This window comes from Saccoglossus kowalevskii, chromosome 3 (assembly GCF_978046115.1).
Source record: "Saccoglossus kowalevskii chromosome 3, keSacKowa6.1, whole genome shotgun sequence".
Lineage (NCBI taxonomy): Eukaryota > Metazoa > Hemichordata > Enteropneusta > Harrimaniidae > Saccoglossus > Saccoglossus kowalevskii.
This window is the reverse complement of record NC_140643.1, coordinates 29,365,590-29,380,972: the sequence shown is the minus strand read 5'-3', so window position 1 is coordinate 29,380,972 and position 15,383 is coordinate 29,365,590. Positions and strand designations below refer to the sequence as shown.

The 15,383-nt window shown below is 32.6% G+C and overlaps 1 protein-coding gene across 1 annotated transcript in view; it reads left to right on the top strand.

The window, feature by feature from the left end:
- LOC102809590 (uncharacterized) overlaps window positions 1-15,383 on the top strand; it is a 33,079-nt gene that overhangs the window by 7,353 nt on the left and 10,343 nt on the right. Inside the window, exons 10-26 of the mRNA XM_085497440.1 lie at window positions 30-191; window positions 1,185-1,298; window positions 2,293-2,497; window positions 2,949-3,023; window positions 3,415-3,567; window positions 4,187-4,437; window positions 5,043-5,197; window positions 5,715-5,771; window positions 6,748-6,891; window positions 8,094-8,176; window positions 9,203-9,277; window positions 11,284-11,431; window positions 13,323-13,471; window positions 13,723-13,831; window positions 14,028-14,218; window positions 14,424-14,450; window positions 14,635-14,913. Coding sequence (XP_085353566.1) covers window positions 30-191; window positions 1,185-1,298; window positions 2,293-2,497; window positions 2,949-3,023; window positions 3,415-3,567; window positions 4,187-4,437; window positions 5,043-5,197; window positions 5,715-5,771; window positions 6,748-6,891; window positions 8,094-8,176; window positions 9,203-9,277; window positions 11,284-11,431; window positions 13,323-13,471; window positions 13,723-13,831; window positions 14,028-14,218; window positions 14,424-14,450; window positions 14,635-14,913 — 2,377 coding nt within the window. The remainder of the gene's footprint in view (window positions 1-29; window positions 192-1,184; window positions 1,299-2,292; window positions 2,498-2,948; window positions 3,024-3,414; window positions 3,568-4,186; window positions 4,438-5,042; window positions 5,198-5,714; window positions 5,772-6,747; window positions 6,892-8,093; window positions 8,177-9,202; window positions 9,278-11,283; window positions 11,432-13,322; window positions 13,472-13,722; window positions 13,832-14,027; window positions 14,219-14,423; window positions 14,451-14,634; window positions 14,914-15,383) is intronic.

The window sequence follows — 15,383 nt, the reverse complement described above, 5'->3', positions numbered from 1 at the left end:
CGGTAATTTGTTATTGTTTTATGTTCCAGTATAAGAATGATTTCTATTGAAGATCAAAAAAACCTGTCAACTGTTTTACCACCGCCACCAATATCACCATTGCAGCATATATTAGCTGTATCATATCTGAGAGAATTAAACATAGTATATATTCTAATAAGACCTTATGAAGTCTGGCTTTATTCAACAAAGTAAGTCTCTTGCACCAAATATTGAAGTGTTACATACCCATGTTTTTATAACAATACTTTACTATATTAAATCTAATGGTTTCAATATTCATTAATTTTCTACGCTAGTCACTTATTTGTGATGTATTACAACTTTATTATGCGAGTATTATATGTTGATATAATATTAGACTGGCGCAGTCAGGGCGATTAATTTGTTTTTGTAGTTTAAATAAAATACCAAATTTTGCGAAATGGAGGTGTTAGCGCGAAATCACCCCGACTAGTTTATTCTGCAGGAAATTCATTGCTATTAAATATTCATGAATGCACATACTATAATGAGGTGGGCATGGAAATACGTGCATAATGAGGTCAACATGGTAAAGGTCACACTGCAGACCCAATGTTGAAACGGCACGTTGAAATTCAAGTTTGTCGTAGTCATCGTAAATAGACTTAAAAAGTAACTCGTACTAGTCGCAGAATTAAAAAAAAAATCAGCTGCTACAATCAGCCGACGTCTTCTCGGTCAAAGGTCAGTTGAAGAGACGTTGTGATTTGCTTAGATGATTGTCAATTAGAACACTCATTAACATAATTACCCGTTGAAAAATCCACAGGTTTCTGCAGTGTCGATAGAGGGCCATGCAAAATGAACCAGTCACAGTTACAGGAAATTTTTTTATTTTATTTTAACCACAAAAACAAATAAATCGCCCCGACTGCACCAGTCTAATATAATATAGATGACGCTGCTTTTTCTGCGAGGTTACATGATACGTAAACAGTTTATGTTCTGTTCATGAAGATATCATATTGAGAAAGACTCTCTAAATCTCTGTCTGATGGTGTTTCCAGTTAAATGTTTACTACTGCAAAATTTCATGACCGTCACTGACTCTGGATATTTTTGTGAACATAAAAAATTGTTTTCAGCATAGTTGTGGTTTTGACTATAACATTGCTTCACTAGATGGCTAAATATACATGATTCTCTTGAATATATTACAGGAGTGATCCTGCCACTCGCACACATGTTTGGAATTTACATACAATGCAGTTAATGTTCCGACAACAACAGAAGAAAGAAGAGGAGCAGGAGGATGATTCTACAGCGCCACCAATGTAGTTTTTTTCTACTTCTCTTGTTTTAAAAAAAATTGCTATATAAGCCTGTCATTTATGCAAATAAGATAGTCACTGATCTTTTAATTAGAGGTTATAAACTGCAAGCAAGGGCATTTTGTAGCAGATATAAGACCTATCTTGGGAAAATTAACATATTTGTTGAAAGAAAAATAACCATGCTTATATGCTAATTTTCCCCCAGAAAGGTCTTATATCCGCTACCAAATCCCTGAGCATACTGTTTATAACCTCCTTATAATGTGATCATATGAGAAATATGTCACAAAATTGCTGTTTATATCATGTTGCTATGTGTAAATTTTCAATTCAACCAATGTCTTTTCTTGGATTACACTGCTATTTCTAAGAAAGATGAAGTGTTGTTGGTTTTTAAAAACACCTACATGTAGTAGTAATATATTGCATTATTTAATGATTTTCATGCAAATTTTGTGTTGTATTTGTGTGAACTGGCATTCTAATTAATTTTAGTGATAAGAGTTTAATTCGTTTTCTAGAGCGCACTCAATAGAACTTATGCGTAGATAGACGAGGCACATGAGAAAAGTCACACAAATTCTAGTATATTTCAACTAACTGGGGTTAAATACCGATCAAACATTTTTCCACACACAAAAAAGAAGCAAAAAATAAATTAAATGTCTTTAGTCGTGAATCTTTGTATTTGCTTATGTCGAGCCAAATACACAATAATATTAGCATTTTCGGCAACAATAATTAGTATTTTTACTTGTACCAGGGTTTCCTATTTTGGTCAGTTGATCATACATACACAATCCCTGTGAACAGTGCTCCCAGTTTTGTGATCTTTTCAGATATTTAAGCTAGTTATGAATCACAGATATAAGACTTTGCTTGGCCAATCAGATGGCTAGATTCAGACTATTAAACCATGTTATAATAATCAATACTGTTTATTAATATCAATGCCAAAATACTAAATTAACTTGAAAAATTTCATTTATTTCAGAAGTCGTCCACCATCAAGTAAGAAAGGTGGTCTGTTTGGACATGGAAACAGCCATAATCACCGTGCAACTGCTACAGGTGGTATGGGAATAGAACCTATAGTAGAATGTTGTTCATTATGCTCAATTAACTGTCCTGCTATGTATTGGACTGAGGAAGGATTTGTGTGTGCCGATAAAACCATGTTTGTACTATTAGGAATGCAGGTAAGTTATGTACTCTGGATAATCTAGTGAAAGTTGCCTTAGTAAAATATCAAAGGCACCAATTCAGTGAAACATGTCATAAACACCAACACAGGCGCTGAACAAATTATCAAGTTACATGATGGGGATATTTTTTTGACTATGAAAGGTGTTTGGTTTACCCAAAGTGTGTTTTAAACATTTAAGTTATGTAAATTTATTCATTTCATGTTTTTACAGTCATGATTTTATTCCAATAACTCAGATATTTCACTTGATTTTTGTAAATATTTGACAATTATATGATTTTGTATATTTGGTTTGCTTGAACATAATTAAATATGTGGACCGACTGGCACAGATTTTATTTTAAAAAATAACACAAAGACAGATAAAAAGATTCAAAGAAAATGTTGTACAAGTGATGTAGTATGAAATTCATAACAACACATGTTTTTATTTTGCCTCCCAGGATGGTCGTGTGTTATTCATGGACCCAAATGTGTTTGGTATGAGACACTTTGTCCTACAAGCCAATAAAGATGGGGTGAGTTTAAAACATGTGTTGATAATCTTCTTGTAATGTAATTTGAAAGTGCTTTGTTTTCTCTCATCATAAATGATTTGTACAGTTCAATGTGGTCATATTATAATCTTTTTATTGAATAAACCCTGACAAAAAAGTTTAATTATTTTTCCCGAGAGGATGAATTATTAGACTGGGCCTTTGCCAGTGTAAATATTATTTTAGAATAAAAAATGGTCATGTAGGTAATTTCAAACAGAAAAAACTATAAAACTATTCCTATATCTTATCAATAAAAAGACACATCAAAGTGGATTGATATCCACTGAATACAGCCATTGATAGCATCTGAATATAGCCATTTCCTGCTAGCTGGTTGAATGATTGGGAAGCATTATTTCCTTTTCTTCAGATTTTAGATATTCGTTACAACGTTGCTGACAGTATGTTAATTACTCGATGTCACCCAAGAGATGATGTACTATTCCAGTGTTGGCGACTGCCTAGTCTAGAGTTACTATATGAAGTCAGTGTTGCTACAACTATAACAGACTTTACTATAATAGTAAGTTTATTTGTATATATATATAGCACAAATCCTCATTTAGACTCATGAAGTTAAATTTAAAATTCCATAGATGAGTTTTAAGTTCCTAAGCACTGATCAGTGTCAATTCTGTGATAGCAAGGGGGTTTGATTTTCATAACATTGCTGCTGTTTTCATTTGTCTGGAATGTTATTATGGACACCAAGATGACACGAAACGCTATTTTGTATGGATAAGAATAAATTTCTGATTTTATGAACATTTCGGAAACTTGCCAAGCCAACTTAGATGCCTATAAAACATATTCAATACAACTGATGCTGGTTTAGTACAGTATAAAACTGTATATTCTTGATGACCCATGTACACCAAGCCTCTTCAGTCACATAATTTATGCTATATTATCACATGCATGGTAATTTGCACTTACAACAAGACAAGGCAATATGTTGTATCCATACAGTTCAATAAAGTACACTGAAACAAATTATTTTGACATTAAATTTAATGATGTGTACAGATACTGTAAAAAGATCTACAACTGTTTCTTTTCATATATACGGTGTACAGTATAGTATAGTGTAATAATGTATTCATAAATACATTTAATACATTTATGTATATTTTGTTTATCAGGGTATTATATTTCTGTGTGGACATTCTACTGGTTCAGTACAGCTACATGAACTGAAGAGGGTAGACCCACTAACGTATAGTAAAACATCCCACACTTCAAACATATCTGATGAAATCTCTGATGTAAGTAGCGATCAAGGTAGCGTTATGTTTGATGAAACTGGTAGCGTTGGCGGCAAGAAAAGAGAACATGCAACAGCTGTTAGTAAAGTGGATGCTTGTCATTATCTTGAAATATTCGTTACATGCAGGTAAGAATCAAACAGTGTGGCACTCTGTAAGCTTTCATGTGATTCTCATAAATATTAGGATATATCACAAATGTAATATAATCCTTCTTCTCATGGGCAATCTATGTAAACATTCTAATATCAAAATGATTTGTAGGTTGAAAAGTAATATGAAGACTGCTCGTTCAGAAATGACATCTGGTGATATCAAATTCAAAAATGATTGTTTACTGTATTCACTCTATCAGTGGTACATACACTTACATAAATGACAGAGATGTGTTAACATCTAAATTAAAATGATACAGCATACAACTGCCATTTTTCGTTAATGTGCATTTCTATTAGAGCAAGTATAATATTTATGTTACTAAAAAATAAACTATATTTGATTGTGATGTGCCCACTAACCAGAAACAAATTACTTATTTTTCCTCAAAGTATGTTTCTTTGATGTCTTTTTATACATAAAATTCCTTGAACTACTGTGGAAATAGTTATCTAGTTTGGGAACACTCACAGTTTTAAATGTTTCACCATGTTGGTAAATTTATGATGGTGCTTTCTAACTGGCTTACTTTATATAATTAACAACAATATCATGAAAATCTTCTTCTTTCTCTTAGTTCTGATGGTATGATTAAAGTGTGGGATTTAACAAAGACATTACAAGCTGAGATACAAGTGGATGACACACTCAGCACTGTGGGATTCCTCAATAAGAAAGCAGATTTATTAATTGGATTCAGGAATCACATCTTTTTTATTCACCATTCAAAAGGTAAAAACTGATACACTTCAATATAGGAATATGTGCGCGCTATATTTTTGTAGATTTTACTATGTTTTATGAGATGAATCGCAGCATGACCTGAATAGTATACGAGTTAAATATAAGTTTATGTGATTGTATGCTGAGTACCTATGGACCTATGACATCACCAGAGTCAATCAATGAATAATTTACAGACAAAGTAGTCACTTTTGACTATAAAACTTGGATTGTGTAAACACTGAAACATCTCCATGTGTTTTGACTGATGTCATATGTGTATAAGATCTGTGTCACAATCATTGCCAGAACCAATCACACAATGGCTTTTCACATTCCCTATCCCATCCCCTACACTAATTATTTTCTCCCATGCTAACTCAAAAAACATTCTCATGTATTATGTTACGTCCCTTTTTACAGAAATGTTATAGTCTCATAATTAATATATGATATATGAATTCACTCATGCATATCACTTTTTTCCTGACTTGCCTGTGCTTATTCTGAATCATTTTGTTTTCAGTCTGTCCTAGTCTAAGACAGAAGATTAACCAACTTCCTGAAGATGCATTTGAAACAGGTCAGTTTAGATTATAGAGCCCTCACAGGCCTAATTTGATATTGTTCCATCAATAGCGCCACCAACGTTCACTGTTGAAATGATTTATATAAGTTGTTTGTGATAACCAGATTTATAATAAATGAATTATGTTATGTATAGATTGAAAGAAACTAAAATGGATTTCACTAAATATGGTAAATTTTGAACAATTATTTTAAACTGTGACCAACATAATGCTGTACTGCATTAGTATTGACTGAATCTATTGAGAATAGATTTGGGTTTATCAATAAACACTTGTAATGTACAGAACATTACATAATGTATCATTCTATTTTTAATATATGAAGGTCAAAGGTCACATCATCAAATATAATAAAAAAAAAAAAAGAACTAAGTATTGTTACATTTATTCTGCACTAAAAATACCAGATCTTCTAATGTTGCCATAGTTACCACATTTGAGTTGAGTTTAATTTAATTTGATTAAAAAAAGATGACTTATAATCAAGTTGAATAAACTGTCATAAAATTATAAAATATATAACAGACATACCTTTGTGGTTACATTCTTTACGTACTGTGAATAAATTGCATGTCTCTCACCTTTCTGTTTCCATGGCAACCATAAACAGTGTTAGTGTCTGTACAGGAAGTGTGTTCATACAGTCTATAAGGGCCGATATTATTGATCAGTTTCTCTGTTTACAATGATATAGCTTTACTTTCAAAAACATTGGATGTAGTTGAGTAGGTATTGTTATGCAAATTATGACAGATACTATTACAGCTTGGTTTAAACCAGTAGCACTTTTAGAGTTTATTCACCCTGCCAATCATTACCTTATGTAGATTTCTACCTCAGTCGTCCCCTTCTTTCATTCCTCATTACTGACTGGCAAAGCTATGTTTACACATCACAAGTCTACTTGTTTTGTGGTTCTATTTAATATTTGACAAATGGAATTTACTGATGTGATTCTGCCTCCGGGATAACTGCAAGCCCTGTTGTGTGGCTTAAATCCAGGTTTCAAGATGAGTTTCACTTCACTTGTCGGATTTAAATTTTTTGATAACCATTCACGCCTGGCTCAGGATATACTCAATCGACCTAAGTATCTTGATGAAAATGGACTTGGTTTGTATAATTAATAATCTTAGTAATTGTTAATGGAACTCTCCAATGAAAATCATATAATATTGTAAGCTCATATCACCCATTCAGATTTTACTTTAATACCCAATATTTTACAATTTTTAAATTTTTGTTGTAAAGAAATTATCCTTTTCAATGATGGAAAATTACATTTCAAGTAGTTCATTAGTTCAGCTTAGTTTAGTTTAATCAGTTATGGATATATATCATCATGATAATAATAATAATAATAATAATAATAATTCCTTTCAGATCTGTTTATTGTCCCGATAATGTGTGACTAGTTAGAATATAGATGGGGGTTGGGGTTGGTACTATAACGTCAACAAATACTTGAAACATTTAAATTATTGTGCATATTTCAGTCTAATTTTTAGCATGTCAAATTTTTTGATTAAATTAACTAGTCTAATGTATTGAAGCAGTTTACTTTCAAATTAAACCTTAGTTATTAGAATTACCATTGACTAAGTATTACCCAACCTGCATGCTGATGCACGATCAAATCATGGCTAATGTTTCATAATTTTGTTTTTTATCTGAACACTAGATGAATCACTATTTAATTGACTACCGTAAAATCTGTATTAGAAGCCGCATCCCTAATAGAAGTCGCACCCATTCTTTTTGAAAAATTGAGAACCAAAAAATCATCATTTCTCATATGTGTAGATGCTCTAATAGAAGCCGCATCCCCTCTATTGCATTGTACCATTTTAATAGAAGCCGCGGTTTCTAATACAGATTTTACAGTACTACTTATTCAATTGATCTAAAAATATCCTTTTAATTTGTGCTTAACAAAGACATAGTTTTCATTTGTATCTTATGAATTAATGCACCTGTAAAAAGCAATTATGTTTACTTCCATCAATTAATTGACTACCAGGGGTAGTTATGGTATTCTGAGTTTACTGGGTGTTATGGTTACATAGTCGTTATTTCATTAAAACATTAACTCAATTCAATCATGAATTACTGTTGAATATTGTATTTTTTATTTGGGATTTGTTTTTACTAAAGTAAGTCACTAATATATTAAATCCATTGAAAATACTTTTCCTCCATGGAATTTTTAACAAATCACTGAAAATAAATTGAAGGTGTCAATTGCAGTTACCTGCCAGAATAAATTCCATCTAAAAGTAATCTATATGTAATACTTTGATATTGCTTCCTTTCAGAATCAGATATTTATGAAGATCCAGCTGTACGATATGAAGGAGCTGCAGCCAATCCTGATCCTATTGATATGCAAAACTATTTGGTGAGTTTTACAAACCTAATTGTTTTTGTAATATCAGCATGCATTAAGTGTTTAAAGTAGTGAATACCTTGCTGGTCATTGAACTAGTATTTAGAGTGAGGCCTATATACATATAGTGGATTCCACTATATAATGTTTATTCCATTTATTTGTTTGTTGGTGAGTCCCTTATATATGTTGTATAACATATAGAATGTTTGTAAAGACAGAGCCACTGAGTAGAATTATTATTCTGAAATGCTAGTAACAGTACTTGTATTGTAATGTCTCAATGTGAAAGTAGTTTACACATACTAAAACATTGCTTAAGTTAAAGATCGATTACAGCCTGCCTCCTGGGTTGTTTGTATAGTGTAAGTAACATCCTAATGTCTATGTACAGGGCAAGAATAAAATGACCTATACATGGGATATTGTTACTTATCCTGAATTAGTGTGCCGATTGTTGCTGAACAAATTTTTCTCATCACTATCATAAGAATAATGTGAATAGATTGCTTTGATAATGAAATACTACAACAAACCATATATATATGGCCCCTTTGGTCAAGTTACTGGTATACTACTTGTTACAGGAATATGGCTTGGTATATTTTTAACGCAATATCACAGAATGATTGTCAGAATACATTTTATTGACATGGATACCATGAAACGCCTGTGTTTTCTTCCCCTTTAAAGAGTGTTAGCATGCAGACCAAGCTTACAGTTATTCAATTATTCTAATTAGCTGCTCAGTTTTCATGTTATAAAACTAATTATCCCATATAGGACTTAATTAAATTTTCCACATGTATTACTTGATCCATTTATCAAATCATCAACTCCTTCTCACTAATGGACTTTAAATTAAGATAGACAGTTGGCATTCAAAATGATCATACACCTTTCAGGTTAATTGAATAAAGCATTTAGGTCGATCTGATCAACATTTTAAGACTGAAATATAGTAAAATTAGTGTGACAATATAAAGATTAAATATATTTATATAATATTAGCATGAATTATGTTTTTCATATTTATAGGTTCCATTTGAGCTGGATTTTACAAGTGACTTCCTGGAAAAGTTGACTGCTTTGTCAACACACAGTACAGATGAGGTAAAGTTCAAACAAACTTACCGGGGGTAACATGTTATTGAGGCCTTAAGGGTTGTGATTCTGATATATTTTACAAAATTCTTTCAGTTAATGTTTTTTTCTTTTTATCATTATTATAATGTTCATTGCACTTAAATTCAATAGTTTGTATGACACTTATAATAATTTATAATAAATAAATTTTACTTAACATTTTCAATCATTTGTATGACTAATCAACAATTTGTTTGGTTCATATAGTGTTTGCTTTTAGATTTTTAGCTCCGCTGTCGACTTTGTCGAGCGGAGCTTATCATATGAGTGATTGTCCGTCGTCGTTGTCGTCGTCCGTCTCCGTCGTCGTCCGTGTCAATGTTTTACTTTTTCGACTTCTTCTTGAAAACTACAAGCCTAAATGCTTTGATACTTGGTGTATATGTACCTTGGGTAGACCTCTCTTAGGTTTGTTCATTTCATTTTGATATCTTTAATTCTTTAATTTTGGTGAATATTTTTGTCATTTTTGGTAAAAACTATATTTTCGACTTCTTGTTAAAAACCGCAAGTGCAATTGCTTTGATATTACATCTATAGGTACTACATGTGGACCTCTCTCAGATTTGTTAATTTTGTAATGATATCTTTAATTCTTTAATTTTGGTGAATATTTTTGTCATTTTTGGTAAAAAGTGATATTTTCGACTTCTTGTTAAAAACCGCAAGTGCAATTGCTTTGATATTACATCTATAGGTACTACATGTGGACCTCTCTCAGATTTGTTCATTTTGTAATGATATCTTTAATTCTCTAATTTTGGTGAATATTTTTGTCATTTTTGGTAAAAACTGATATTTTCGACTTCTTGTTAAAAACCGCAAGTGCAAATGCTTTGATATTACATATATAGGTACTACATGTGGACCTCTCTCAGATTTGTTTATTTCGTAATGATATCTTCAATTCTCTAATTTTGGTGAATATTTTTGTCATTTTTGGTAAAAAGTGATATTTTTGACTTCTTGTTAAAAACCGCAAGTCCGATTGCTTTGATATTACATATATATGTACTACATGTGGACCTCTCTCAGATTTGTTCATTTTGTGATGATATCTTCAATTTTCTAATTTTGGTGAATATTTTTGTCATTTTTGGTAAAAAGTGATATTTTCGACTTCTTGTTGAAAACTGTAAGTCCGATTGCTATGATATTACATATATAGGTACTACATGTGGACCTCTCTCAGATTTGTTTGTTTTGTGATGATATCTTCAATTCTCTAATTAATTTATTTTGTTGAATATTTTTGTAATTTTTGGTAAAAAGTGATATTTTCGACTTCTTGTTAAAAACTGTAAGTCTGATTGCTTTGATACTATTCATATTGTTCATTTTCTAATGGTGTCTTCACTTCTTTAATTGAAATGTGCATTGCTAACAGCGGAGCTATCTCAGCCGATAGGCTGCTTGTCTTCTATATATATTAGTTGAAACAATGTCACTGAAAGAAATAAAGATGATTTTTGTAAGGTATCATTTTTAACCTGTAACCTGTACTCTGGCTATATCAATCTTTCCAGTCCCACTTAGATGTTTTAATGTGTTTTTAAGGTGTTTTTTTTGTTTATATGCACCTCTATTTGAGATGCACATCTAATAGAGCAAATGTGATATACATGATATATACTGCTTATTGAATCATTAAAAGAAAACAAATACATTAAGTTTTTTTGAGCTTAATGATATAGAACTAATTCTAAGTGCATACTATTATTAAAATTATTTTATTAATACAGTTACATTAATTATAAATCAAGAAATCATGACAATGTAGATGCATGAATTCTATCGATTGCTGGTATATAAAGAAAGATGCTAATTAGTCCTATTGTAAGGAAAAAATGAAATGCTAATTAATATGCAAATTTTATGCTAACTGGTATGCAACTTAGGATATCACACACAGTCCATTTGGCTATAAACAATCTTTTTATCTGAAATATAATAATTTACTGTAATATTTGCAGGATGTTGAATACTCTGACAGTGAGTTATCCATGGCACCTACCGATATTTACATTTCTCCTATTGCTTCACCTAGAAGACTATCGGTTATTGATATGATAATATCACAAGATTTCACACATAGGGATGTATCGCAGAAAACAGGCAAAGGTAATGTCCAGTGTTCTGATTGTTTGATGACTATGAATTTTAGCATTTTACTGTGTTTATAATTAATGACCTCTCTGTTGAAATCCATACGATATCTGGTTAAAATTAGCTTTCTCCCCATCTTTATCTGGTGTTGCACTCTCTCAAGTCTCCTCTTTATCTGGTGTTCCACTCTCACAAAGCTTCTCTTTATCTGGTGTTCCACTCTCACAAAGCTCCTCTTTATCTGGTGTTCCACTCTCACAAAGCTCCTCTTTATCTGGTGTTGAACTCTCACAAAGCTCCTCTTTATCTGGTGTTCCACTCTCACAAAGCTCCTCTTTATCTGGTATTCCACTCTCACAAAGCTCCTCTTTATCTGGTATTCCACTCTCACAAAGCTCCTCTTTATCTGGTATTCCACTCTCACAAAGCTCCTCTTTATCTGGTATTCCACTCTCACAAAGCTCCTCTTTATCTGGTATTCCACTCTCACAAAGCTCTTCTTCATCTGGTGATGCTCTCTCACAAAGCTCCTTTCTATCTGGTGTTCCAATCTCACAGCTCCTCTTCATTCAGTGTTCAACTCTCACACAGTTCCTCTCTATCTGGTGTTCCACTCCCACAAAGTTCCTCTTTATCTGGTGTTCCAATCTCACAGCTCCTCTTCATTCAGTGTTCAACTCTCACAAAGCTCCTCTTTATCTGGCGTTGCACTCTCACAATGCTCTTCTCCATCTGGTGTTCCACTCCCACAAAGTTCCTCTTTATCTGGTGTTTCAATCTCACAGCTCCTCTTCATCCAGTGTTCCACTCTCACAAAGTTCCTCTTTATCTGGTGTTCCACTCACACAAAGCTCTTCTTTATCTGGTGATTCTTTCTCACAAAGCTCCTCTTTATTCAGTGTTCCCTGCTCACAAAGCTTCTCTTTATTTGGTGTACCACTTTCAAAAGTCTCCTCTTTATCTGGTGTTCCACTCCCACAAAGTTCCTCTTTATCTGGTGTTTCAATCTCACAGCTCCTCTTCATCCAGTGTTCCACTCTCACAAAGTTCCTCTTTATCTGGTGTTCCACTCACACAAAGCTCTTCTTTATCTGGTGATTCTTTCTCACAAAGCTCCTCTTTATTCAGTGTTCCCTGCTCACAAAGCTTCTCTTTATTTGGTGTACCACTTTCAAAAGTCTCCTCTTTATCTGGTGTTCCACTCTCACAAAGTTCCTCTTTATCTGGTGTTCCACTCTCACAAAGTTCCTCTTTATCTGGTGTTCCAATCTCACAAAACTCTTCTTTATCTGGTGATTCTTTCTCACAAAGCTCCTCTTTATTCAGTGTTCTCTGCTCACAAAGCTCCTTTTGATTCTGTGTTCCACTCTCACAAAGCTCCTCTTTATCTGGTGTTGCACTCTCACAATGCTCCTCTTTATCTGGCGTTGCACTCTCACAATGCTCTTCTCCATCTGGTGTTGCACTCTCACAAAGCTTCTCTTCATCCAGTGTTCCACTCTCACAAAGTTCCTCTTTATCTGGTGTTCCACTCTCACAAAGTTCCTTTTTATCTGGTGTTCCAATCTCACAAAGCTCTTCTTTATCTGGTGATTCTTTCTCACAAAGCTCCTCTTTATTCAGTGTTCTCTGCTCACAAAGCACCTTTTGATCCTTTGTTCCACTCTCACAAAGCTCCTCTTTATTCGGTGTACCACTCTCAAAAGTCTCCTCTTTATTTGGTATTCCACTCTTACAAGTCTTAAAATTATATAAATCATGAACAATTATATTTGTACATATACCTAAATGTAATTTCTAGTCAAACTCAACTTTCTACTAACAAACATACATCACAGCCTACATTGCCCATAGACAGCGTGTAACAATTATACCACTTATATCTAACATATTGTTTTACCATCAGGATTGAAGAGGAGAGTGAAAGGTAGCAGAGTAGCATTTCAAAGTCCAGACGCCGGTCTTCATTTTGAGATGCCAATCTTTGGTAGATCACCAGGTCCAAGTCCAACACCAACTCCACCAAGTACTCCAAGTGACTTTTCACTCTCAGAGGTATTCAGATATTCAGTATGCCATTGCTTGATTGGCTGATGATGATGATTGTTTATTCACAGATATCTCATATTGACTATGGAAAACTATTTAAGAATATATGTCGTGTATATATATATGTATTGTGAGCTCTCATGTTATTCCATCTTTAACTGTTATATATAAACACAGTTGACAAATTGTGAAAACAAATAAATAATCTATTTTATTAGTGGATGTAATTTAACAAAATGATTGTTTTTTTATTACAGAGAGAGTCTGAGTCAGAAGAGTATGATGATGAAAAAGAAAAAGACGAGAATGACGTTGAAAAAGAATCAATAAGTGAAACTGTCTTCAAACCAATCGATGTTGTAACACGTGAGTTAACTATTGACACGCTGTCTTAAAAGACATGTTCAAAACAGAAAATACAGTCATAAACATATAATTGTGTCTGAATACTGGCAATGTATACATGTACATGTGTATGTGTCTGAAATCTTGAAGATGTGATAAACCCTTAAATGAAATATTAATTGTTATTGTTAATTAATTGCTCATGTTGTTTGTTCAGAAACCACACCTGCAAAAACTGTGAAAACACCAGAAGCAAAAGTACCAAAAAAGGAGAAGAAAGAAGAATCCAGGTTTGCCTTGTCTAAATACAAAGTGGATATTAAGGGTTTGATGAAAGCAGATGCTAAAAAAGCATCTACAAAGTCTTCTACAAAACCATCCAGCTCTTCGCAGGTTAACGATAAGAAGGTACAAACTGATTACTTATTATGTTGTAGTCAGGCAAGCAGTCAAACTTAAACGTATATGGATTTTCATTAAATATTCACATAGCATATTTACTTGATTTTTATTCAAGAAAATAAAACCCAGCTAATAATGAAGGCCTATACAGTATGTAATTTCATAAAAGTAATTTATTTAGGTATTATTAATTAATTTTTGTTTTTTACAGGAAGCTGTGAGTGAAGAAAAAATACAGGTATATAACACAGACATTAAATACACTCACTTTCAAATTTCTGAAGTTATCTGGCTAGTTTTGAAAACAAACCAATTAGTATTATCATTTCCTCCATCTATTATTCTCATATCATGATATAGGTATTGCATTCATAATCAGTCTCAAGTTTTGATTTTGTTAATAATGCTTTTAATCTCCACAGATGAAAGCTTTGTCTGCTAAGGTATTGCAAAAGAAACAGATGAAACATGACAGATCACGAGTAATAGGACGGAGCAAGACAGAAATTAAAAAAGTTGAAAAGGAAGATGAGATAAAAACCACAATAGAAAGTGTTACTGATGGTTCAACAATTGAACCATGTGACAGTCCATCAAGTGATGCAGAAGAGGAAGCTACATCAGTAGATGATGATGAAGAGGCTAGCGAACAACCACAGCAGAGTCCATTCACGATATCAAAAAAACAACCTATTAAAAAGGTAAAGTTTCCATGTTTTCTCACTGTATGTCACCAGGCTTGCAACCCAGCTTATTCACCAGTAATCTTGCTACTTTTGAAATTTTACAATTACAAAATGTATAATATTATTGTAACATACATTCCTTTGATATGAATCAGTCAATTTCAACATGGATAGTATATCGCTTAATTGGCAAAACTACTGTGCATAGTAAAACAAGGCTGTGTAATCAGCCCTATGCTTTTTAACATCTATATTAATGACTTAAATGATGTATTACAGGATAGTTCATTAGACCATGTTTCACTAAATGACACTAAAATTAGCTCACTCTTCTACGCAGATGACCTAGTTTTACTTTCCACAACAAACTATGGTCTTCAAAAAGCATTAGATATTTTATCAGACTATTGTTCTAATTGGAAACTTAGTGTCAATTTAACAAAAACAAAAATTGTTATTTTCAGAAAAAGAGGTTTAAAAACACA